Below are 27,658 nucleotides of genomic sequence, written 5' to 3'. Positions count from 1 at the left end.
GACATTTTGAAAGACAGAAAGAATGTAAGTGCCAAAAGGTAAAGAAAACAGCTTTGAAAAGCTATCTCCAGGACATGACAGCCATTGCAAACCTAATCTCACAGAAACCACAGGTTGCCTGCACTGGGCCTACACAAGACTGGGTCCATCAACAGCCAATCAGGGATTAGGGAAGAGCTCCTGAAGCCCTACCCCTCATTGCTGAACTACTGGCAATTGTCCGGGACTCTGGGGGAAGGACAGTCCTTCTCTTCAATTGTTTACCAAACTACGAGTCCATCAGGCTCTGCTGAATAGTTCCAAACTTGTGGCACAGATGGGCCTGGTTAAAATACATGGGTCACACAACACAAAGGCATGAATGTGGGAATGAGACATACAGGAATTGGGGGCCTGACGGGGTGGGACATAAAAGCGGTGGGAAGTGAGAGTAAGAAAATGTACTATATACACATATGAAGTTGTCAAAGAACAACTTAATCAATAAAAAAGAACAAGAAATAACAGCAGCATTTAGCCTATTTGATAGGAAGAATGAATAGACACTAAAACAATAAGTGATTCAAGAGTCATTTGTCTTTGGCTATGCAATATGTGCATCCTTAGACAAAGGGAAACATTTCCGCAATTTACAAAATTCCAAAGGAAATAATTACTTCCCATTCAACAAGTGGCTTGGGTAAAGCTAGGTGTTATTCTAGCATGGCAACTCAGTCCAAAAACATTGTGTGACATTCTAGAAAGCAACACTTCATATGTTTTAAATTATATGCCATTCTTAATAGTGTGACAAAATCGCACTGTCCCACTCTGCCCTCATCAGGATTTGAAGCATCCCTCAGCCCATCCAAGCTGCCCTGTATAAGCCATTCCTCCACTAGGTGTACAGTTAGAGCCAACTTAGCTATCAGGTCAGCTGTCATGGGCCTGTGGTGCTGGTGCTCCTGAGTCCTTATATGCTTAATAATGAACTGGAAGCACAATCATCATCACACTAGCAATTTGGAAGATGCCAAAGGACAGCTGCAAAGTGCTTCTGGTTAAAAGGATACTAATAGGTATTTTTGGAAATAGAGATTAAATTGATATAACTTTTATTAAAATATGATGTTACACTTTTTCTAATGCTAATGCTAGTGATCTTTTACTGTGCCTAATTTAAGAATTAAACTTGATCATAGGTATGTACTTACTGAGAAGAATACAGTACACATAGAATGTGGCATTATCTGCAGACTAAGGCATCTCCTGGTCTTGGGATGCATCTCTGCTAGCTAAGAAGATGTAATGCCACTGTAAGATTACTCTTTACAATAATAAATGTCTACTGAGTTTCTCAGTGGTAGCACTTAACTAAACACCATTCCTTCTGAATATATTCTCAGAACTAGCTATGGCTCTGCTCTAAGCATGGTAATCTAAATTGTGAAAAGACTAAAGTGGAGTGTGACAAACAGTGAATAAGTGATTTTGTTAGAATGCGACTAAAATAAGGCAAGTAGTACTCTCTTCCATCTCAAAGTAGTTTTTGAGCTTTTCCACAATGCCAAAAAATCAAAACAAAAAAAGAGTTTTAAAAAATTCAACAATTATATCTTCTCTAATTATAAAATTTAGCAGCAGAAACAGTCATTAGCAACATGGACTGATTAAACCAGAGATTATTACACAAGGACATGCAACCACCATCAACATAATCACAAACTATAATTGGACCTTCACCATTTTGATTTTGTCTCCTTTCTTTCATTTGAGACAAATTTCAAGTTTGCAGCCCAAGTCAGCCTGGAACTTGCAGAAGCCCCCTGCCTCTGCCTCCTAAGTGCTGGGGTTACAGGCATGAGCCATCATGCCCAGCTTCAACCTCTAGTTCTAAATACCACTGAATGAAAAGCTCCTCAATGGGATCGTGAGAACAAAAATTTTGTCAAACTGATAAGCACTAATTCAGATAAGTATTTATTTACTCCTATGTTAGAAGATGTCTGGAACCCAGGGGCAGAGCAGTACACAAGACAGTTACAGACCTTTCTCTCCTGGAGTTTACACTCTGCTGGAGTGAGGAAGGCCATAAGAACATAGAGATTCAATACAACATACTACACAGTGACAAGCGAGGTGGAATAGCATAAAGCATAGGGCGAGGGATGTCAGAAACCTACTTTATCCAGTATTATAGGAAAAGGCTCAGAAGAAAGGACTGGTCAGTCAAAGCCTTAAAAAATGAAGTGATGATGCAAGAAGGGAAACGGCTGGAAAAAAGAGCACTGCAGGATGGAGATCAACATGTGCCATGGCCCTGAGGCAGCTCAAACTTCATAGTCAGGTGCAAAAGTCCCCTATAGCTGAAATGTGCTGAGGACATGAAGGCATGGAAAGAAAGAAGGAAAGAGGATGAAAGCAAGATGGAGAGGGCTTTGGGACCTCAAACACACTGCACTCGATTCTCAATAAGAAGATAATGAAACTTATTGAAGTGACTTACTTACTGAATGATTTTTCTGACAGCTGTTCTGATGAAATAACTACAGTCAATCAATAAGGTAATTAATACAATCCAAATGGAAGTGATAGCTTTGAGCTGACTGGTGATCCTGGAGGGGTGGTTAAGAATTGGTCAGCATTTAGACATATTTTCAAAGTCAAATTGACAATATTTGGTAATAGACAAGGTATGAGATAATAAAAGAAGGAAAAGATTACAGAAAGAAAGCCTGAGCACATGGGTTTCCCATTTCCTGTGAGGAGGAAGATTCCAGAGGAAGGTTTGGTGGAAACAGGGGTTTGGACATTTGACAGCTGAGATCCTGCAGAAAACAAGGCTGAGATGCCAAGTAGGAAGCTGAACATATGATTCCAATTGATTCCAGAGTACAGGAAGAGGAAGAGGTGGAGATACACATCTGCAATCAGTCATCTTAACCTACAAGATCTGCAAAGCCAAATCTGTGACCCTCTAATGAATATTTTTAAAGGAATTTGGAATCCTAGCACATTCCCAAAACATCTTCTATGAGAAACTCCCAGAACTATGAAACAGTCACTGAAGCGGATTCTCTGTAAATAATTAATAGGAGGAGGTTGAAAAGTGAGGGTTTAGAAAATGTTTCATGATTTGTTTCTAAACATACGGTAGATCTTCAAACAGGTATAATAAATACTGCTTCCTCCCAAAACAACTGGGGTATATTTCATCTACCAGGACTAATACTTTTTTTTATTAATATTAGATATCAGTCAGAGGTGCCAGTGCAGGGCTGTATGATGTCTAGAGTTGAGTGACTGACACATGAGCCTATTTCCCAGGGTCTAGAATGTATTAAGGTGAACAGAAACACAGCACCAACAACTGACAGCCAGGGTCTGAAAACAGGCCTGGACAGGGGAGAACCATCAGAATTGTTAAGCTCTGCTCTAACCCTGAAAGGTACCACAGCATTACCTGTCTAGAAAGTACCGTATCTGTATGTGTAGCCACAGGAACTCAGAATGGCTACAGAGATTGTAGTGATGTGACTTCACACCCATCCCAATGTTTCTGACCCAGAGCTAGAAGAGCCAAGAAACCCTTTTTGAGGAGGAGGATTTTCAAAGTAACACTATTTCAATATAATTTACTGTTCATTAAGAAAATAGCAGTATTATTATCATGAAATTTGGAATAACTGAAGCCTTAGATAATTTGAAGGTAAATGATGCCAAACTGTAATGCTATCAGCCACGGAAGTGGTAAAGAAAGATTTAGAAAGTGACACCTGTTGCAGGGTAATGCTGGGTAGCTATCATAGTGATCACTGAAAACTTCTGCAAACAAATGAAGAATTTCTCTCTGACCAGACGGTGAACTATTTCCCTTTCTGATCTAAACTCTGACTTTGCTTCACCTTTAGATTGAAATAAACTAATTTAGCCTAAAGTTCATCAAGTCATATTTTTTTCATTGTCCAGTTTCCATAAAATGAAAATAATCAACCATGTATGGTTATATAAGACAGATGATCTGATGAATCTTACTTAGTGGGTTGTTGATGGTTTCATGCCAAATATAAAAACACAACTTACATACAAACATGTATGGATAAGTCAGGACTAGTGACACAACCTGTAATCTTGACTACTTGAGAGCCTAGAGGACAGAATGAGCACAGGGTCGGCCTGGCATAGAGGACAGAATGAGCACAGGGTCGGCCTGGACAACTTCAGAGACCTTGTATCTCTAAAACAAATGTTAAAAGGTCTGGGGATAGACTTCAGGGGTAGAGCACTTGCCTCCTATGCTCAAGGCCTTAGATTCAATCCCCAATATTGAAAACCATAACCAGGCTTCTACACATACTTCCTTTAAAGTCTGAGTCATTAATATGCAAAAATGGTTTCCTATGAAAGTAAAATATGAGTAATCCCACTGAGAGACAATATATTTTTACTGAAAAAATACTGTGGCTTCAAAACTGAAAGATGTATGATTTAACAAATCATAAATGAATATCAAATTTAATGAAATTCTTACACCATGTTTATATCACAAACATGAACTACATATCACATAGGTTCACTGTAAGCATGTAACTTTTCTGCATGTATGTATGAGTGTTAGCATGTGTCTGGCACGTTTGTTTGAGTGGGCTTGCATGTGTGTGAGCATGCTTGTAGAAGCCAGAAATTGATGCCTGATGTCTTCTTGATCATCCTCTACACTATCCAGGGTCTCTCACTGAACTCTATACTTGCCTACTCAACTAGCCAAAATAGTCATCCTGCCACAGGGATTCCCGAGTCTGAGATTAGAGTTGGGCCACCATGCTCGCCCAGCTTTGTATAGGGGAGTTGAAGATCTGAGCTCTGGTCTTAAGCTTGGAGACAAGTGTTTATCTACAGCTCCACAGCCCCTAAACATGTAACTTTCAAATATGTGTGTGATACATACTATTTAATAAAATTTGTCTCACTTTTAATGTTGCAATGGTGGAAGCTTCATTTGATACATCTACTTTAAAATGCAGGCCATCATGCCTATATAAAATTTGCTTTGAGATGACAAGGTGATAGTGACAATCACCTCAAAGACACAGGTAGTCACCTTTCTGGGCAGAGCAACCAAAGTATATGGAACAACTGTCATCAGGGCCAGTTCAGAGGAACAATGACAGGTGCTTCAAGAAATACAGGGACAAAAAGAAACCTGTAATTTCAAATACGGGTCTTGCACATTGAATATCATGAATGTGGACAACGTGCTGAGTGTCGGGTGATGATTCACAGAAGTGGATCCTCACATGCAATGCTCTACAAAACAGTCCAGGTTAGGGGCTGGCAAACTACTATGGGACAATATATAAAGAGCTGAGAGTGGTTATAAAACAAGATTTCTGTCATCAGATTTAGCGTGCCGGCCAGGTTGATGACCCCTACTCTAGGATCTGAGTGTTTTGCATTTCTTTTAAATACCACATCAAATAAGAAACTTTTTCTATATAAAGCATATGCAACATGTACAGAGATTTGTTATACAACACAACATTTAGTACAAGCAATGCCATTTGTTATTTTTATTCTATGTTTTTTGGAGGCTTTGTGTGCTGTTTTGTTTTTGATAACAACATAAACTACTAGTATGAGTTCATAAATCAGTATCGATCATAGTTTGAAAAACACTATTCCAATGTGAAGGACAGCTGGGATATTCTCAATATTGATTGTCTTAAGCAATAATGAGAATTTTCTAGAAATACTTATTTACTGAATGTTTTCTTTGTACCGTATGCTAACACATTCAAGGAAGGGTAGTTTCAAAGACACCGTTGCTTTACAATAGTTCACATTACACTAGTTTACAGGTGCTGGTGGATATTCCTGTGTGTAAAATGGGGCAGCAATAAGAGCTGCTGTACGAGGCTGTTATGACGTTGAGTTTTGCAAAATGTCTGTTATATATGAAGGACTCAGTCCATGCTCTTAAGATCAAATTATTTATATATCTACGCCCAAATAAAAAACAGTCCTTAAATCAGCATAAAGGAGAAGGAGGAGGAGAAGAAAGAGTTGACAAGAAATGAGCTTACTAAGCTAGTTTTTGTCAATTTGATATGCATTAGTGTCACCTGCAAAGAAGGAACTTCAATTGAGGAATGTCTTCCATCAGACTGGCCTGTGGACATATCTTTGAAGTGTTTTCCTAACTGCTAATTGATATAGTAGAACCTAGCAAACTGCAGGTAGTGCCATCCCTGGGCAAGGGGGGGTCTCAGCTGTATAAAAAAAGTAGCTGAGTGAGCCAGGGGAAGCAAGCCAATAGGCAGCATTCCTTCATGGCCTCTGCTCTAGTTCTTGCCTTGAGCTCCTGCCCTGACATCCTTCCAACATGGACTATAAATTGTAAGGGGAAATAAACCCTTTCCTCCCCAAGCTGCTTTAGGTCATAGTTTTAGCACAGCAATGGAAAACAAACTAGAATACTTACCTTCTTTTTCTACTCTAAAAACAAAAGTTCTTTGCGTCGTAACAATTTCAAATTTGTTATCTCTTTGAGCTCGTACTGTAGATATAGCAGCAAGGGGGATTATTCCTTTTGAATACATTTCCTGCATAGGGTAGAGAAAAAAATGAAGACACTTTAACATGAAATTCTCCTGATCTTATCAAAATAAGAAGGGCTCAATATTCACAACCGCTTCGCATTCATGATTTCTATCTGAATTTTAAAATGACAAATATACTGATTCAATGTCAAAAACCAGCCAAACAAACCTACAAAATGTTCTTCCTTTTAAGAGAAATGACTTTTCCAACATTATATTCATCGGGATTTAAAAGGCAAAGCATCAAATAAAATAATACTAATAACCAGCAATATATAGTTTCTAAAACCAGCAGCATGTTCTTTAAAGGAGCTCATCACAATGATTTGATGGTATTTGCAGGCATCTGCTGGTCACAACAGGAACTGTCACCAAAACAGCTCAAAATACTGCTGTTACATATGGAGAATAAAAATTACCTAAGGAACCTGTGGGATTTTTATCAATTAACCTTATAAATTAATCGCCATTAAATCAATGCTTTGATGAGAACTTTATTCTTCTACTAAATCACATTTTTTTAAATTCTCTAATGAACAAAGAGTAAGAAAGTCCAGGCATGGTAGTTAACGCCTTTAATTCCAAACTTTGAGAAATGGAAACGAGACCTGACTGACATCAGCCCACCTTGGGCTACATAGTGAGCTCTAGGCTAGCCTGGGCTACACTGTGATATCTTGTGTCTGAAACACAACAGCAAAGTGAGGAAAGGTGGACCTAGCTCATTGAAACTGGAAAAACAGAGATAATTCTCCTTTCAAAGATCATTCTTAGGACATTCTCAATCATCATTTTCTTAGAACCTCCCAAAACATTTACCACAATGACCATCTCACAATTTCAATCATGTATTAAGTGTTAAATATTTATTGTGTCCTGTGTTAAAAAGAGAATTCAGAGTCCTATACATTTAAAGAAAATAACAAAAACAAACTAATATAAGTTGAGAATTGAATTCAAACTAAGGGATACGTGGATTAAAAGATGGACATTTTTGGAGCTGGAAAGATGGCTCAGCAGTTAAGAGCACTGGCTGCTCTGGCTGAGGATTCAGGCTCAGTTCCCAGCACCCACGTGATTGTTAACAACCATCCCTAACTCTAGTTCCTGGAGATCCAACACCTTTTTCTAGTATCCTCGGGCACTGCACACATGTGGTGCACTTACATGAAGGTAAAACACTTATATGCATAAAATAGAAGAAGTGTTTTCAGAACATGATGCAACTTGACACTGATTTTAAGAAATCTTAACTTTAATCAAATTGATAAGTGAATGGAGACCATTCTGATTAGGAAGACTGAATAACAATAAGGAAGGTGGGAGGATGAGAAATTAGACCAAGCAACACAGTATTTCAAATAATAAACAACAGAGTGCTCCAAAAAGAACAAGCTGGAAAAACACATCCTAACATTCCAGTAGGTCTGCATAGCAGCAGAGTCTCAACACATTCTTAAAGCCTTTGTCTTCCATTTCCTTCCCCCTCCCCATTGCCCTGGGCATTAGCCATGTGTAAGGAATATATGAAAGTCCCCAAAACCCCTTACAGGCCCATATTCAGACTACTCAGGGCTCAGCTTGTGACAGTATTTTAGAAGGTAGCAAAAAGTTTTGGAGATCAAGCCTTGTTGAAGGAAACAGGGGTCACCACAAGGGTACTTAAAAGATTGTACCTTGCCTCCAGTCCCTTCCTGACCTCTGCCAGTGCCACCATGAAGTAAGTTATCTCTGCCATATGCTGCTGCCACCATGCTGCTCCAGATTACCATGGGCTCAGAATCAAGGGAGATAAATACTATGGTCTGAACCCTCTGAAATCGTGAACAAAAACAAATCTTTTCCCATGTATGTCAAGTAATTTGCCACAACACACCAAGTCTGAATTGATATGGGATGAATCCCAAGTTAGGAACAGGTATTCAGATCCAAAATGGCAAAGAAGAATACACTAAACTATTCCTATAAGCACAGAGTAGGTTGCTAGCTCACATTCCTCCTGCCCTCCCAGCCACACACTCCTGCCCTCACAGGGAGGGAACAGCTGTCAGCAGCAGTGCTCCACAGGAAGGATTAGCTACTCCGCTCCTGTTTGTACATCATATCAACTTGGTGTTTTCTTTTAGTTCTTCAACAAGTTTTCCTTCACTCACTCTATTCCTGCCTTTCATCTCTGTCAAAATCCTATCCATGTTTTAACAGCATTCTAAATACACACACAAAGGCTTTCTCTCCTACATTCTCTCATGTAGCCAACAACTAGCATGGTGTTTCCATGTGAATTAGGAAGGTAAATGGACAACCCCAAGAAGAGGGAGAAAGTTGTCAGGAGAAGCACTCAAAAAGTAACTAGTTTTCCCTCTCATTTCATTTCTTGTTTGTTTTCTCTCCATAAGAAGGAAAATCCCTTACCACATTTCAACTACCAAATTTACTGAGACAAATGCAAAATTGTTCTCTTTCATTTGACCTAACCCCCTTCACCCCTCCCTCTATCCCTTCCTCATCTATCCATTTAACTCAATCAGACCCCCATACAGTGAGGTATCAATAGTATATGTGACTGTCCCCAAGGTATGCAAACATTAAAACTGAATTCATCATCAGTTGAAAACTTATCCTTGCTACACACCTGTCCCTTCAAATGTCACTCTTCCAGCCCATCACTCTGAAATAATGAGGACGTCCTTGACCTGTGTGGATCCTTCCCACCTATAATGCAGATTGTCATTCCATCTACAGTACTAACATGCTCCCCCCTGACTCATCAACTCTGAATTCTGCCCTTCTAAGTTCCTAGAAAAGCTGGGTGTGAAAGGCATGTTCTTGAGGCTCATCTTCAGAGTTAGACCTAATCCTTCATAGCTAAGTATAAATATATATTCTTGAGCAAATCCTTCCTGCCCAGCCTTTTCTCTGGGACTTTCAGCCTCAGCTGGGAAAAATTCTCCAATTTAACAGTAACCTGTATATTTGTTTCATAATAAATATTTACTGGAATTCAGATGATTTTATATATATATATATATATGTGTGTGTGTGTGTGTGTGTGTGTGTGTGTGTGTTTGTATGTGTGTGTTTGCCTACATAGAAGTCAGAGCACAACTTGCTGGGATTCAGTTCTCTCCTTTCACTGTGTGGGTCGGGGGAATTGAACTCGGGTTCTCAGGCTTGGTGGCAAGCAGCTTTATTGGATGAGCCACCTTGCTGGTCCTTGCACAGGATTCCAATGAATAGGAATGGTTAAAGAGATTCAGGCAGAAAAAGAGAAAGGAATGTATGAAGAGTGGAAACATGCAAGGGGAACGTGGGGGAAAGGTACTCTAGTTTCCCACTGTATACCCAGATATTCTTTTTGTAAAATATTTTATTTATTATTTTTATTTTTTAGGTGTATGGGTGTTATGCCTGCAGATATTCTTAAAGCTCCCTGCAAAGGAATACACAGTTGGTTTACCAAAGGAAAACCTAAAAACAAAAGCAGGTAAAAATGGGAACCACCAAATGCTCTAGAAACTGTGAAAGGGGAAGAGAATATTTTTCCATTGTCAGGCACCACACAGACGTGAAAAGAGGCAGGTCGTTTTGGACATAGCTTAGGAACATATCTATTTATCATGGCTGACATAAGACAGTGGGAAATTTTAAATGTCCAAAGCATCTACCGTTGTTACTCAAAGTGATTTTTTTCTCAAACTTCAGTTTCCTAAGAATTACAAAAGCTTAGAAAAAACTCCCCAATGAGATAATTAACTGTTTGCTCCATGGACCTGTGACCCATTTGTCAGTAAAGAAAATCCAAATATCACTGCAGAGAAAAACAGCAATACAGGAAGAGTCTTTCCTCTGACCTCTCTACAGAGATTAACAAGCAATTCATCTTTTTTAAATGCCCATATGCGTATAAGTAACAATGTTATGTTTAACTAGTAATTACTTCTGGTAGAAAATATGGGGAAAAAAATCCCTAGAAGTGATCAAAATTTACTTAGCAAACTGACTACCACCTCAATTTAACCTCAGGGAGTTTCAGGTTCTCTAATGATTCATTTACAATCTATTATGAGATCTCCAGGTAAATCTTTTAATTTTTTTCAGCACTGTAGGGATGATTTCTATATTTCTCCTGTAACAACAGAAGGTAAAGACAATATAAGGGGAAAAGAAATCCTCACAGAATGGCAGCTCAAAATGCCTGTCTTCCAAAGTGTGAAATGTTCTTTAAAGGAAGAAATTTCAAAGTATCCCTTGAGCTTGTACCACACAGATATCTAGGTCAAATCTGTCATTTATCTGTCACTTTAGACAATGAAACAGCCACAGAGCAGTTCTGTCCACAGCAGAAGGGGAAGAGGGTGAATTAGACTTCTTAGCATGAGCTTGGATACGAAGACCACGGGATGACACTGTTTCTGTGATAGAATGAAGAAGTCCTTATTGAGACATGATTGGGCAACACTGATGAAACTAGAAGAAAACTAGAAAACTGGGGAGCTCTGCACACCACCTCCTGATGCCCAACCGCATGCTCAAATGAGCATCTTGACAGTCAGCAATTCAAATGCTCTGTTCACATAGCTGCTCAAAGGCCAGAGCCAACCAGAACACTAGTCATGACCATACAGGAGTAGGCCTTTTCAGAAGGGTCTCAGTAGAAACTGTCTCCTTTTTAAAGCAATAACACTGAGCGCTGGAATGTTTCGGCAAGATGAAACCAATCATCTAGATAGTAAATGGATGAAATGTCTCAGAACATCAACAGCTTGAATTTTAAAAAGGAATGGTGTTAGGCTAAATCATTTTTAGTTACTCGTACGAATGTAAACTTTTAATCTAAGTTTCCACAATTTTTGTTGCAGCACTATCTGAAAAGATGACAGGTAGGCCCTCTTTGCTACAAGTAAGATGAGCTATAAGAGGTCAAACAGAAAAACAGTGCAGATGGACAAATAAGCTAGAAATTCTCTCCCAAATGGGATAAAACCACTACCAACAAAGCCTCCTGGCACAGAAGCCTGACTCTCTCCATAGATTTCCTCTCTACTTCAATCAGACCAAACAGGGGCCCAGGTGCTGAGAGAAACTGGCAGTTAGATTCCCTCAGGTCTAGACCCTGTATTCACACTGGACACAGAAACCTCATGACTTTCAAATGAAAAGGCAGACAAGAAATAATAGCTAACGCAGAAAAAAAAAAAAATCACTGAAAATATTCATCCCACCACCCTGCAAACTGTGAAGATGTTCGTTTAAACCTGTTTGATGCTTAATCTGGGTCACTGTAAAAATGAAACAAAACAACCCATCTTTAAATGTATTATTCTCGGCATGCAGCAAGTGTTCTGTTGCAGGACATGTTATTTGCTCTCTGAAAGCAAATTCTGCCTTACAGCACTAACTAAAGAGAAATCTCTGTTCAAACCATAAAGTATTACAAATATTGGGTAGAAGAACTATCTAAATAATGAGAAAACAGTGCTAGACTAGAATCTGCACATAATGAATATGGGTTAAGTATTAAAAATTAAAATGGTAAAGAGAACTGTGTATAATTCAGACGAAAAGCATCTCATTTTAATAACCAAAACATGGCACATTTTCCAGTTCCAACTTTTTCTTACTGAAAGGACCAGAGAAGTCAAAAGTGTAGTTCAGAGAGTTTCTGTCTCATCTTTGCATTGCTGATGGCATTTCCTATGTTTACAGAAGATGCTCCAGAAATAAGTACTATTAGATACCCAAGTCTAAAAAAATTACGTGTCAACGAAAAGTTAAATTACAAAAAGAGTGAGTTTTATCATACTCAAATTCTTTTCACAGTGATAAACTATTTTCTATTCTTGACAAACTAAACTACTTTCTTATTTTACTAAAGTGCACTTAGCATGTATTAAATAATCTTTGAAGACTGGAAAGGTACTCACTCTTTCGTTATTGTAGTAAGAAATGCTGAGGCCATCAAACTTCACCCATCTCTTCTGAAACATGCGTTTTCTGTAAAACATACAAAACTGTCATTTTGCATTCCGATACTGTGAACTTGGAAATTAAATACATTTGTAAAGTCACTCTACTGAGTGACTTTTCCAGTTATTGTTGGCCAGGAGAGCTAATGGCAGGCTACGGCAGTGCACAGGTCTACCCAGGATACACAGGAAACAATAAGACTTTCTAACCAGCTAACCTGGGTATGTAAAATAATAATGTCAACCGTGTTATCACACACTACTGAGAGGTTCGCTGCAAAACAAGACATGGACCCCAGCAGCACCATTGAGCCCATGTTCCCTTAGTGAGCCAATCCCTCCCTAAAGATAATGCACAATATTCTCACCCTTCACCATCATTAGGCTTATCTGTCTTTCTTATTTTATTTTGATTTTTGTCGGGTGAATACATAATGTTTTGCTAAGCTAACACAGCCTGCTTTATTTAATTTACAAAGATAAATTATTGATTTTGAGTAAATAACCTGAAAAGTTCCTGTCAAACTCTGGGGAATCATTTATAATCGCTCAAAACAGCAAGCTTTGAAAGGGGTTAGTAGAAAAGGCAAACGCAATTTAAAGCACTCACTGACATGAAAGTCAAAGGCAAAATAAAGTGACCACATTTTTGTATTTAGGCTTTAAAGAAGTCTATTCTAACTCTAAACTGATAGGCCTAGTCCTGGTGTTGCTTATTTCCCACCATACTCCACAGGTTTTGAGACCCTGCCTTATAGGATTTCAATCTATACTGATGCCATCTGGATACTGTCGGCTTTTCACACAGACACAGAAACTAGCTTCCTGTTATAACAAGTAAAATAGGTCAACATCAACCATGTTTCCCTCTTCCTTTTACAGTTTGCTAACACATTTACAGGATTGGTATCACTTCCTGCGGTTTTCAGAAGAGTTAAAGATAGAAAAAGAGCTTCCGGGCTTTGGGAGAGATGTCCTCTGGCTGCTTCCTGGCCCAAGGACAATTTCTTGTGTAAAATATAGACATATTCCCTCATTCATCATTAGCAAAGGTATGTAGCTCCTGGTTCACAACTTTAATTGACCAAACAGAAGAAAAAAATAATAAAGCTTACCAGTGCAGACAGCTGTTTCACAAACACGCACTGAAGTCATGGTTAATAATGCTGGAACATGTCACCAGCATGTCAGCATGCTGACTACTGGTGGCCTCCTTCCACCTTACCCCCTAACCTTTCAGCTTCTATCTAACCTCTACAGGCCTGCCCTGAGTCTTCGTCTAAGAATAACACCCTGCAGACTTAGCGTCACCTGTTTTTACTTCTTCCAACAACCCACGAGTTTCTCAGATCCCCAGCATTAACGGTTGCAATGTAAAGAAAAACTTAAGTAAACACATGATACCTTGAATAAATTAACCACTTTGCACGGACTTCATTTTCATCTCTGCAATACTTAAAAGACAAGTAAATGAGCACCTTCCTATAAAATCCCAACAACGATTCAGTAAGTCAAGACATTGTTTGGAGCCCCACCCGCCTTACAACAAAAATGATCCTAGTTGCTTAGTAGCACATGCAATCTTCCACTTTAAAATATAATTAATCATTATCGACCGGGAAGATAAAAGCCTTAGGGCCTTTCCTCGTTCCTTTTCTCCCCTGTATTAACTTTCTTTCAGAATTACCCCTAAGGAACCTACAGAAAAATTCTTCCCCAGAAAGCAGATCAGAAAGTTGTCCCCTCTCAAAGCACCCTCTATTTTCCCCATACCACTTAACATAATCTCTAATTATATTTTGTTCACTTCCCTAATGTCAATCTCCCACATTCCTTTCTGCTTCACAGGGACAAAGTTCAAAATTGTTTCATTCTCTACTTCTGATTAACTATGAACCTTAAACCCAAGGTGGCACACACACAAAAAAAATCTTGACTGAGTAAGTAGCATGACTAAGCACAGTCCTTCTAGAAACATGGGCAGGACAAAAGGAAAGTAAAACTCTCACACCCAGCACTCGTATACAATCAGCATCTTTTAAAGAAACAGCTGAGCAAAGACAGCTAAAACTCATGAAGATTGAGAACTAAATCCAAAGCCTTCCAAAGCATCAAGTGAAAAATGCTCAGAATCTACGTTAACATGTTTTAATTAAGATTATTTAATTGGGGGCTGAAGAGATGGCTCAGCAGTTAAGAGCACTGGCTGCTCTTGCAGAGGACCCACATTAAATTCCCAGTACCCACATGGCAGCTAACAACTAGGTGCACTTATATACATGCAGGCAATATACTCATACACATAAAATAATAAAATATAGAAAAAATTATTTAACTGAAGCCACTTGGATTCATAAGCTTTCTTTATTACTTGCGTGCATGAGTGTGGTATATGAATGTTCATGTGTGTATATGCTTCTGTAGATGTGTACATGCAGGTGGAGGCAAAAGGTTGACCTAAAGTGTTGTTTTCTAGTGCGCTCCACCGCATGTCTCTGAAACACAGGCTCTCACTGAACTTAGAGCTTACCATCCTGCTAGATTGGCTGGCCATGGAGCCGAGTGATCCACCTGTCTTGATAACTCAGATCTGGGTTACAGTTGTGCTTAGACACACCCAGCTTTTTACACAGTTGAGAAACTGAACTCAGGTACTTCTGCTTGCATGGAAGCACTTTGCACACTGAGCCATTTCTCCAGTCCTGGATTTATAAGTATTCATAGAATTCTGTCAATGTGACACTGCAACATAATGTTGTCATTTATAAAGTTCATGTTCAATATCCATGCACTGACATTACAAAAACCATAAACATAGCAAAAACTTGCTCAAGTCTTAATTAAGTTTACAATTTTGTGTTGGACCGCATTCATAGCTATCCTCACTCCATATAGCCTGTGGCCTGATGAACATGCCTGGTTGAGGTGTGAGAGGCATCATCCAAGAGCCTAATATGGAAAAACAAGGAGACAGAGGCAGGGCTGATAGCTCAGTACTCAGTAGGCCTAGTAATTTTCTTTAAGAAAAGTCAAAGCAAACTACAGTCTGTGAAAAACGGCATGCAAAAGAGTCTCCCAACAATTTTAATCTTTTCAACCGCCAGGTAACTATTTGATGTGCTCATCAAATTTAAATTGAGTACTTTTAAGGTTATGAGTCTCTGTACTCATCTATGGAAGAACAGTTAGGTCCCAGCTCATGAAGAACAAAATCAGATGCATATAGCATACTGCCAAAAGAGCCATCATTCTGAAGCCAAAGACAGAGATTTTGCTATCTTACTATCAAAATGTCACTTCTGTCATTCAGAGTCTGTGTGTACTTACTCAGTGGTCAGCACCTCTGAGTCATCATACTGGCTCTATATGTCTTGACTCTTCCCTGCGTACTGATCGTCCCATAACACATTCTTGGCTTGTAAATCTCCCTCTGCCTCCTCACATGGCTCATCCTGTCCTCAAGTTATCAGCTTCAAAGCCATTCTCTTCTGAGTCTGCATGGGACTTGTGTGCTGACATGAGACATTGGGCCTTAACATGGATGACAGAGTATATGGGTTGGGATAGGGGGAGCTATAAAAGATGATTAAGATTGTTTGAGAAATTCTGTATAAAATACAGAATTCAATAAAAACAAATTTTAAGTCATTCCCTCTACTTGCCAATTGTTGTTCTTAATGCCTACATCAGTGTCCTTTTCCGAAAGTCCTTTCCAGTGCTTATAAGTTTCAGTGTATTCCCTACTTTCTCTATCACAGTCAGGGTATCAGGTCTTATGTGGAGAGGTCCTTGACCCATTTGGAGTTGAATTTTGTGAAGGGTGAAAGATAAGGATCAAGTTTCATTCTTCCACATTTAGCTAAATAATTTGACAAGCACCATTTATTGAAGATACTTTCTTTTCTCCAATACATATTTTTGGCCTTTTTGTCAAAACTGAAATGGCTGTAGGAGCATGGCTTATATCTACATGCTCAGTTCTACTGCACTGATCAATGTGTCTGTTTTTATGCCAGTACTTTGCTGTTTTGATTACTATAGCTCTGCAGTGTACCTTGAAATCAGGGATGCTGATACCTCCAGCAGTGCTCTTATTGTTCAGAATTGCTTTGGCTATCCTGGATCTTCTGTGTTTCTGTGTGAAATTTGAGATTTGTTTTCAATTCTGTGAAGAATTATATTAGAATTCTGGTGAGGATTACAGTGAATCTGTAGACTTCTTTGGTAGAATGATAATTTCCATAATATTGATCCTTCCAATCCATAAGCATGGAGATCCTTCCATCTTCTGAGCTCCTCTTCAATTTCTATCTTTAGTGTGCTCACGTTTTCAATGTACAAGTCTTTCACTTCCTTGGTTAGAGTTATTCCCATATTTTTGTTTCTTGAGGTTGTGAATGGGACTGTTTCCCTGATTCTTTCTCAGTATGTTTGACCTTGGGATACTTGAAGGCAACTGATTATCACAACATGACCTCATGAAACTAAAAAGCTGTACAAAAAAGACACCATCGTTTCAGTAAAATGTAAAAAAATAAAAATAAAATAGTTATACTATCCAACATAGAATATGTAGAGAATGAAAAAAAAACTATACACCAAGTAAACAGAAAACAAAACACCCAATTAAAAAATGGGGCACAGGCGGTCAGTGCTCTTAACTGCTGAGCCACCTCTCCAGCTGACTGCTCTTGTAGAGGACCCGGGTTCGATTCCCAGCATCCACATGGTGGCTATGAACCATCCTTAACTCCAGTTCCAGGGGAATCTGAAGCCCTTTTCTGACCTCCCATGCACTGCATGACACGGGTGCACTGACATACATGCAGGCAATACACTCATACACATAAAATAAAAAAATAAATAAAATTTCTAAAAAATGGGGCATGGAATTAAACAGAATTCTCAAAATAGAGAGAGATAGAGACACAGACAGACAGACAGACAGACACACACACACACACACACACACACAAATGGCTGAGAAGTATTTTCTAAATGCTCAACATCCTTAGCCATCAAGGAAATGCTAAGTAAAACTACTTTGAGATTTCATATTACCCAAGTCAGAATGGCTAAGATAGAAAATTCAACAACACCTGGGCATGGAGGCCCACACCTTTAATCCCAGTGCTTAGGAGTTGGAGGCACGCTGATCTCTGTGAGTTCAAGGCCAGCCTGGTCTACATACAGAGTTACAGTCCAGGTCAGCTGGGGCTACAGGGAGACTCTGTCTCAAAAAGACTGGGGAGGGGTGTGGGGTAACCCACAGACTGACAACAAACTCTGGTGTGGGTATAGAGAGCACTTAAACAGATCCACCATAGGATCCAGCTACATGACTCTTGGGCATATGCCCAAAAGATTTTACAGAGATCATCCATGCCCATTGTTACTCTATTGACTCACAATAAGCAGGAAATATCCATCAAAAGATAATAAAAATATGGGCTAATCACAATGGAATATTATTCAGCTATTAAGAAAAATGAAATTGGCAGGTAAATGAAGTCAGCTGGAAACAATGCTTCTGAGTGAGGAAACCCAGACCTAGAAAGACAAATACCACATGTTCTCTCTCAGAAGATGATATTAGCTTGGAATCTTTAGATATGTGTATTTAAATAAGAAAATCCATGGAGTATAGGAAACTAGTAAGGGGCCATGGAGGGGCAGGGCTTCTAGAGAGGGGGGACAGAAAGCAGTGATGAAGGGGGGAAAGGGAATAACGGAGCAGAAAGGATTAAATGGGGTTTGGGTTGGGGTTGGGGATGGGAGGACAGGGTAGAGGAGAGACTATGGGGAGGGAAAACTAACACTAAAGATCTACTGAAAAGTTATATGGGAATGTACCTCTGTAGAAGCTTCCTAAACTATATGCATGTACATCCAGACAGGGTTTAAATGGAATAAACCTACAGGGTGACAATGCATTTATTAGATACCACAGGGTAACAAATGATAAGTCCAGTGCCAGAAATGGGTTGCCCCTCAGAGAGTTTTTGGAAAATGAGGTTCCATAAATCCCCAAACATTACAGGCTATTATCACTACTCTTGGTGACTCTCCAGAAATTGATGGTAAGACCCTATTACTAGAGTCACCAAACATGGAGAAATCAAGTTGGTACTGACCTGGAAGATTCATCCCTACTGGCTAGCTTTCACAGTACTAGAGGGTGCTATGCAAGCTGCCATAGGAGAAAAATAATCATCAACCTTACCCTGATGTGAACCTACAAGCTACAGTAATAACAGTCTGGTAAGACACGTCCCTTGGTACAGTAGGAGCATGAATGCTAGGGGAGTAACCAAACACTTTCCAAGTAGGTTTAAAACCTGCCTCAACTCACCTCCCTTTAATTCCCTGGGCTGCAACAGCCTCTGGGCAGCCTGGTGCCAGCACCTTTCCTGGTGCCCAGGAGCCCTCTGGACCAGGTCCCGCCTTCATATCCCTTTGCTTCCTGACCTGGGATGCACAGCCTCCAGTGTCCTGATACCACCACCTTCCCTAGTTAAGTCCAGCGTACCCAGCGTGCCTTGACTCCCCCAGCTTCTTTCACCCACCCAGGTCCCCCCACTGAGTCTCTCCTCCTAGGCTGGGTACAGGCCCATTTCTTGTCTTGGCACCCCAGACACCTGGGCTAACCTCTCAACCCAGAGCTGCCACTGTCCTGATCCTTTGCATCTGGACCAACCCAATTCCTCCCTGCAGCTCCCAGGAACCCTCTAGGCCTGGTCCCATCCTCACTTCCCTTTAATTCCCTGGGTGGCACAGCCAGCAGCTTCCTGATAGCAGCATCTATCCTGGGCCCTACTGCCAGGCCAGCCCAGCCCCCAAATTCATGAGGGCAGTATCTTTCCTGGAGGGGCACCTACTTCAGGAGGAAGCCTGATATCATCTGAGACTGATCTCACTTGGGCCTCTGTGGGAACTCCTGAAGACAAAAGCAATAAGGCCACTCCTATAAAATCAAAAAGAGAGAACCTGAAGCCTAGACCAACAAGCTTTTCATGCCCAACAAGTAAGCCACAGAGGCACATAAAGTTTACAAAGAGAAGCAGACCTAAACTCAACAAAGGAAGGCTTGAATCTCACACAAGAATCAGAAACTACAAAGGAAATTTACATGTGAAAGTAAAAAAAACAATAACATGACAAACCAAAATAACATATCCCCACCAAGTACCAACAATCCTCTAGAGGAGTACATGAGAACTCCCTAGAGCTAACACAGGACATGAAACTCAAAAAAACAATTATAAATATGATAAAAAGAATTCAGTGAATTTAAAGAACACACAAAGAAAGAAATCAAAGAACTGAAGGAAGACAGGGATAAACTTCTGAATGAATTCAGAAAAGAGATAGAAATACTGAAGAACACTCTGGCTGAAATGAAGAAGGAAGTGAAATACTCAGTAAGCCAATTAGAAACAACAGGAGAAAGCCTCACCAATAGGATGAATGAAATGGAAAACAGAGTATCAAGACTGGAAGATTAAGTGGACGAATACAGCCACTCAAGCAAAGATTATGAAAAATTTTCAAAAACACAAGAAGGGACTATGCAAGAACTGTGTGGTACCAAAAAAAAAAAAAAAAAACTTACAAATCATAGGCATACAGGAAAGGGAAGAATCTCAAGATAATGATATGGAAAGGATCCTCAACAGAATTGTACAAGAAAATTCCCCAAAATTGAAAAAATAAAGACATGCCCATACAAATACAAGACACATATAGAACACCAAATAGACAGGGCTAGGAAAGAAACTCTCCATGGCACATCACAGTAAAAACACTAAACGTTCAGAACAAAGAGACAATACTGAAAGCTGCAAAAGAAAAACAACAAATCACATATAAAGGAAAACCCATCAGGATTACAGCTGACTTTTCAGTGCAAACTATGAAAGCCAGAAGAGCCTGGACCAAAGTACTCCCAGCTCTAAATGACCACAGATCCTAACCCAGGTTACTTTACCCAGCCAAAATGTCTAACATAGTTGAAGGGGACAGGAAAATCTTTCATGACATAAATAGGCTGAAAGAATTCATGTCCACAAAACCAGCCCTTCAGTGAGTTCTAGAAGTAAAACAATTCCTAGAGGGAATTGGACTGGCAGGAATATACCTCAACATAATTAAAGAAAGATATAACAAACCTACAGCCAACATCATTCTAAATGGAGGAAAACTGGAAGCATTCCCATTGAATTCAAGAACCAGACAAAGCTGTCCACTATCTCCACTCCTCTTCAACATAGTGCTTGAAACTCTTGCAAGAGCAGCAAGACAAGCAAAAGAAATTAAAGGAGTAATAATTGGAAAAGAAGAGATCAAACTATCCCTTTTTGCAGATGACATGATATTATATCTGAGAGACACCAAAAATTCCACCTGAAAACTCCTAAAAATTATTTACATGTTCAGTAAAGTGGTGGGTTACAAAATTAATCTACAAAATTTGCAGCCTTTCTATATACCAATAACAAGCAATCAGAGAAAGAGTACATGGAAACACTCCCCTTCACAATAGCTGAAAAAAAAAAAAATCTCCGAATAAACCTGACCAAAGCAATTAAAGACCTCTATAATGAAAATTTTAAATCTTTAAAGAAAGATATTGAGGAAGACATGAGAAGATGGAAGGACCTCCCATGCTCATAGACTAGAAAAATTAATATTGTAAAAATGACCATCCTACCAAAAGCCACATATAGATTCAATGCAATGCCAATCAAAATCCCCATGACATTTTTCACAGAATTGGAAAAAAAATCCTAAGATTCATATGAAAGCACAAAAGACCTAGGATAGCCAAATCAACCCTGAGCACTAAGAGCAATGCTGGTGGGATTACTATACCAGACATTAAAATGAATTACAGACCTACAGTCATAAAAACAACATGGTACTGACACAAAAATAAACCCATATATCAATAGAACAAATATGAGTACATTCAATTTCAGCCACCTGATATTTGACAAAGAAGCCAAGAACATTCACTGGAGGAAAGACAGCATGTTCAGCAAATGGTGCTTCAAAACCAGATCTCCACCTGTAGAAGAATTAAACTAAACCCCTATCTTGCACCTTGCACAAAAGTCAACTCCAAATGGATCAAAGTCCTCAATGTGAAGCTGGAAACTGAAAATATTAGAAAAACATTGGCAATAACCTACAACTTATAGGTGTAGGAAAGGATTTTCTAAACCAGACATCAACTGTCCAGGAAACAAGGTCAAGGATCAACAAATGGGACCTCATTAAACTAAAAAGCTTCTGTACCTCAAAAGAAGAAACCAAGACAGTGAAGGGAAAACCCACAGAATGGTATTAAATCTTCACCAGTGACACATCCGACAGAGGTTTAACTTTCAGAATATATAACGATCTCAAAAAACAGAGAATCAAGAAAGGAAGTAACCCAATTAAAAGATGGGCTAAGGAAGCTGAACAGAGAGTTCTCAAAAGAAGAAATAAAGATGGCTAAGAAGCATCTTAAAAGATGTTCAACATCACTAATAATTAGGGAAATGCAAATTAAAACCACTTTAATATTTCCTCTTACCTCGGTCAGACTGGCTAAGATCAAGAGAACAAATGATACCAAATGTTACCAAATGTGGGCGAGGATGTGGATCCACTGCTGGTGGGACTGCAAGCTTGTTCAACCCCTATGGAAAGCAGTACGGAGAACTCTTTAAAAAACTACAAATAAAGCAGAGTGTGGTGGCGCATGCCTTTAATCCCAGCACTGGGGAAGCAGAGGCAGGCAGATCATTGTGAGTTCAAGGCCAGCCTGGACTACATAGTGAGTTCAGGTCAGCTGGGACTACAGGGAGACCCTGTCTCAAAAAGACCAAAAAAAAAACAACAAATGAACCCCATTTGACCAAAAAAAACCACCCTTTGGGAAATACCCAAAGAACTCATCCTATTTTAGAGACACTAGTACATCCATGTTTGTTGCTCCTCTTTTCACAATAGCTAAGAGATAGAAGCTACCTAAGTGTCCCCCAACTGACAAGTCGATAATGAAAATGTGATTCATTTATACGATAGAATTTTACTCAGTAGTAAAGAAAGATGAAATCATGAAATCTGCAAGTAAATAGATGGAACTAGAAACTGTTATACTAAGTGAAGTAACACAGACTCAGAAAAAAAAAAAAAGGTGTATGTTCTCCCTCATATGTGGATCCTAACACCAAATCCTTATAAGTATGTATCCAGACATAACTATAGGAACTAGGATAATGAAGAAGAACCAGGGAAGTAAAGAAAAAGAATCTGAAAGAGAGGAACAGTAGAAAACAGGTGTTAACAAGGGAGATATGGATAATAATGGGGTTATTTTCAGGGGAGGTGGGAGGGAAGTTTATACAAGGAACCTAGGGGATAAAGGGAAAGAAGGAGCTGAAGAGAGGTAGGACGATAGGAGAAGGGTATTATTAAGGGAGAAATGGAAAAAATGGGGGCACCTAAAATGGGGAAACCATGGTGGAAGGATTAGACAATGTGAGAGATAAACAATGCCTAGCTCGTTTTAGAAAACCAGAGGGAACCATATTATACATACAATTATATGTATAACCATATTATACATGACAAATTACACATACAACCAGATCAAAGAATGTAACATATGCCTAGGCAAGGTTTATCTGAGAGCATTTGGTTTTTGCCCAAGCTATATCTACCAAGCTTTATCTACATGGCACATGGTACTAGACTGGTGGAACTAACCTTGGATGTTTAACAGCCATACTCTGAGGCCTATACTAATTTGGCCAGGGGGACATAAAGGACAGTTTTTGCTCCTTGCCCTCCTACGTCGACTAAGTTCCAGGGGACTATGAGCATCTCTCACAATGTCCTGTAACTGTGGTAAATCACCTATCCTCTTAATCAAGGAGGCCATGGAGACCCCACTAGATGGACCTGAATGAGGGTCCAGTCTACAAAGCGGAGGGTCAACACAGAGGAAACATTTCTTCCATGCTTCCAAACTAAGCCAGCCATGATCGAGCAGGACCTTTGACTTATCTTCACACAGATGGAACTGGTAAAGGGAAGGAGCCAGGGGCTCCTCCCAAGCCCATGTTACCCCCGAGGAACAGATCCTCAAATGACCTTAAGAGTAAAAATAAATTGTTTTATCTGGGCCAACTGTAGGGTCTTAAACACCCAAAAGGAAAGTATAACCAAAGACTAATGGGGGTCAATATAATTTTTAAGAGTCTGTATGAATAGGTAAAGGCTACATAATAAGAAACAATGCCAGACAGGAGATACCTTCCTTTGAGTTACTGGCCAAAGTGGCACAAGAGACTCCCAGACAGTAACCCAGCATAGAACTGGGAAAATGATCAGCAGACCCCAATCTTATCTAAAGGAATATTGACAACTGATTGCTGCTAGATGAGGAACAGCTGATGTTCCTAAAACAAGGCTCTCTAGATAGGCTAACTAGATTGAACAGATGGACAAGCATTGGAGAATGGCTGGGGGTGTTAACAACACAGTGGACAGTAACAGGGATGATAGAGTATATGGGCTCCAGTATGTGGGAGGGGGGAGACTATGGGAGGGGTGCCTTTTGGGAAGTGGGTATATAGATGAATAAGATTATGTGGGATGGCCTGTATGATATACACACAGAAAAATCAACAATTTTTTTTAAAAAGACATATTTAAGAAGGGAGCATAAAAATTTGCTTCATGTTAAATAGCAGAGGTGACAAACATTACCAGTGAAATCTACCTGATGACTTTATATCCATACTCAGGTGCTAAGGATCTGAGTGTAACCGACTGTGACTAGTAATAATCAGAGACATAGAGATTAGACACACATGTGCAAACATCCAAGTGTTAGTAGCATTAAAAATGAGTTTTTCTGTAGGACACAGTATATTTTGAAAGTACTATTCTAATTTCTTTTTCTTTTTCTCAGCTGATCTTAAAACAATTAAAGTGAAAATCACAGTCTGTATCTTCTTTCTTCAGTCCTTGTCTATCACCTAATACAAAAAAAAAAAAAAAAAAAAAAAAAACCTGCTTAGTCTGAGTATAGTGGTGCAGGTACAGGCCTTTAATCCCAGCACTTGGGAGGAGGGAGGTGGATCTCTGTTAGTTCAAGGCCAGCCTGGTCTACACAGTAAGTTCCAGTACAGCTGGGGCTACAGGGAGCCCCTGTCTCAAAAAGACCAAAAAAAAAAACCTGCTTCAACACACTATGGAACCGATGCCTGTTACCTTTATCAAGGCAAAGAACCTGTGGTTAAATAGGTCATAGACCTTAAGGGAGAAATAAAATTATTATTCTGCCAAATGGACATAATACTAAATTGATTCCCAATGGCTTATTGCTATGCCCATAGATTAATGCACCTGAACCTTCAACAGAGAAACTTCTTTCTGCGGAGAATAAGAGACTTTGGAATGCTCAGCCCTAAATGGGACATCTATATTACACTCCCTACCCCCAAAGCTTGGGGATCATTGTGGAAGATGGAGCAGAAAGATTGTACAGGAGGTAGTAGATGACTACAACTGGTGTTTTTTGAACATAAAAGCGTAGTTACAGATACAAACTCACAGGTGTTGTGACAGCATGCACAAGACGTGGGTACACTCAAGTCAGACAAAATATCAACATGGAGGGAGACAGGGGGGCAAGATGCTCCACTCCTAGCTGAGGAGCTATTGGCAACTGACAGCTTCTGGGAGAGAAAAGAGTTGGCTTAATTCAAGAGTGTGGTCCCTGGTAGGTTAACCATGCTCAAGTGACCAGCCACCCAAGAGTATATAGGTAACACAATGTGGACTTAATCCACTCAAAAAATTAGGAGAACAAAGTTGGGTTGGGAGGGGTGTGAGGGAGAATTTTGGAGGAGTAGGGGAGAAGAGTTAGTATGATAAAAAAATGCAATGTACGAAGTTCTGAAGAATTAATAAAAGTTATAATAACAAATAAATGTCTAAAACTTTTTAGTCATTCTTTCCAAATGTGAAGCTGGACGATCAGGCAGGTCCTTTCACCCACCGTGCTCTCATGCTCCATTTCCTAACTTATTAACACTCAGCTAAAATTTTAAGTATTCATTCATTTTCCACACTAGATTTGAGATCCTTAAGTACAAAACCCATTTCTGCTAGGTTTTTCCAAGTAAAACCAGTGACTACCAGTATCTAAAATATGCTCATCAAATATTTAATGAATGCATTTTGTAATGGAAAATGTATACACAAATTTGCATCTTATAAACAGAAAAATAGTACCAAGCTTTTAATTTGGGCCCTTAAAAAAAAAAAGGTACTAAGGATCAGTTTGATTATATGAAAAACATAAAAACTAAATAAACCTACCTTGTAATTAAAGGAAAAAAATGAGAGGAAGTTTGAAAAGACCACCACTAATGTGACACCTCCTCCTTCAAGCCCTTGAAAACTAACATTCTACTTTTCTATTGTCATGTGTTCAGCATTTCAGATTCCACAGGTAACCGATATTGGTCTGAGGGGGTGACTTTTCAATTTTAAGAAGAACAAGCTCTTGGTCTCTAGCATACAGATTGGTGATTATAGTTAGTGATATATTTCACACTCAAGCGGGTAAATGAATAGATCTTAAGCGGTCTCAGAAAATCAGGTAACTGTGTGAGGTGATAGCTATGTAGATCGACATCAACTTATTGTGCACAATTTTGTCAATCGGAACTCAAAAAAAGCTATGAAAATTAAAAGAAATTAAGTCTGTTACATAATATATGTATTAATATTTTTATTTAGAATATAATCAGTATAAGATGGATCTAAAATTCACTTACAAAACACTGAATGATCTATGTTGCTGATTAAATGTCAGTATAAAAATAGCTATTTTCTGCATGTAAACATCAATACTGAATTCTAATAATTGGCTAAAAATAAGATGCAATTACATCCTCTCTTACAATAAAATACCCATTCCTAGTAAATGTAAAATTCAATTTTTTATCTTAAACCCCACAAATTAAAATGTCAACTAAATACTGAAAGCAAGAGCTTGAGAACTCTTTCACTACTAAATTCCAATGTAATTTTTTTTATGTTTCTTAGCTGGGCATGGTAGTACACAAATACAATCCCAGTACTTGGGGATCCCAAGTTGGAAGCCAGCCTAGTAAAACCTCTCTCTCTCTCAGCACAAGCATAGGCACATTCTCTCTCTCTCTCTCTCTCTCTCTCTCTCTCTCTCTCTCTCTCTCTAATATTGCTGTGCAAGTCTTTGAAAAAAGTAGCCTTTCTACATGATGTGGAAATATTTTTCTCACTTATGAATGAATACCAACTGTCTATTAGGCAACTAACTCCACTGAAATTGTATATGTTAAAACATACCCTTTTAGGGAATATTAAGGTACTGTAAAAGTTTTCTTTGAAGTAAGTAACATCTGTATCCTAAATTTCATTTAGCAGGAAATGGAAAGATGCCTCACTGGGTAAAATGTCTGCAAATATGAGGACTATGCTCAGGTCCACAGCACCCACATAAATGCCAGGTGGGTATGGAAGTCCACCTGTAATCCCAGCATTTGGAAGTGGGGAAGGAGAACCCAGGAGCAAACTGGCTGGCTAGAATATCCAAACTGGTGAGCACGGGATTCAGGTGGGAAACCCTGCTTCAATACATAAGGTGGGAAGTCGCTGAGGAAGACACCCAGTGTCAATCCCTGTCCTCCACGAGAATGCCCATATATACGCATGCATACCCACACACATATGTGCACATCACATGTAAACATATACATGCATACCACACAAACATACACATGCATAATAATTCACTGAACAGCTTAATTCATTTCATGAGACTCCAAACACAAAAAAAGGAAGTATGAAAAATGCCACCTTAGCCTTTGCTATGATGCAAAATGAGTTATATCTGGCACAATAATGCCTAAAAGAGAAGAAACATTAAAGTTTCAGTCAGGAACACATATAATGCTTTGTTCTAGGCACTGTGCCAAGCCAAGTGCAAACATTAGCACTTTTAATCCTCCAAACAACCATAGGAAAAAAGTAATATTATCATCCTTATTTTACAGGCGTCATTTC

At 39.2% G+C, this 27,658-nt stretch overlaps 1 protein-coding gene across 4 annotated transcripts in view; it reads right to left on the bottom strand.

Moving 5' to 3' along the window:
- Positions 1–27,658, bottom strand: part of Arap2 (ArfGAP with RhoGAP domain, ankyrin repeat and PH domain 2) — a 208,321-nt gene that overhangs the window by 129,756 nt on the left and 50,907 nt on the right. For all 4 annotated transcript variants that reach the window (XM_008850516.3, XM_017802566.2, XM_008850513.3 and 1 more), the window contains exons 7-8: positions 12,503–12,572; positions 6,461–6,581 (exon numbers count right to left, since the gene is read on the bottom strand). In XM_008850516.3, the coding sequence (XP_008848738.1) occupies positions 6,461–6,581; positions 12,503–12,572 (191 nt within the window). The remainder of the gene's footprint in view (positions 1–6,460; positions 6,582–12,502; positions 12,573–27,658) is intronic.

Source organism: Nannospalax galili, unplaced genomic scaffold (assembly GCF_000622305.1).
Source record: "Nannospalax galili isolate Female #2095 unplaced genomic scaffold, S.galili_v1.0 scaffold65, whole genome shotgun sequence".
Lineage (NCBI taxonomy): Eukaryota > Metazoa > Chordata > Mammalia > Rodentia > Spalacidae > Nannospalax > Nannospalax galili.
This window is presented reverse-complemented; position numbering and strand designations above follow the sequence as displayed.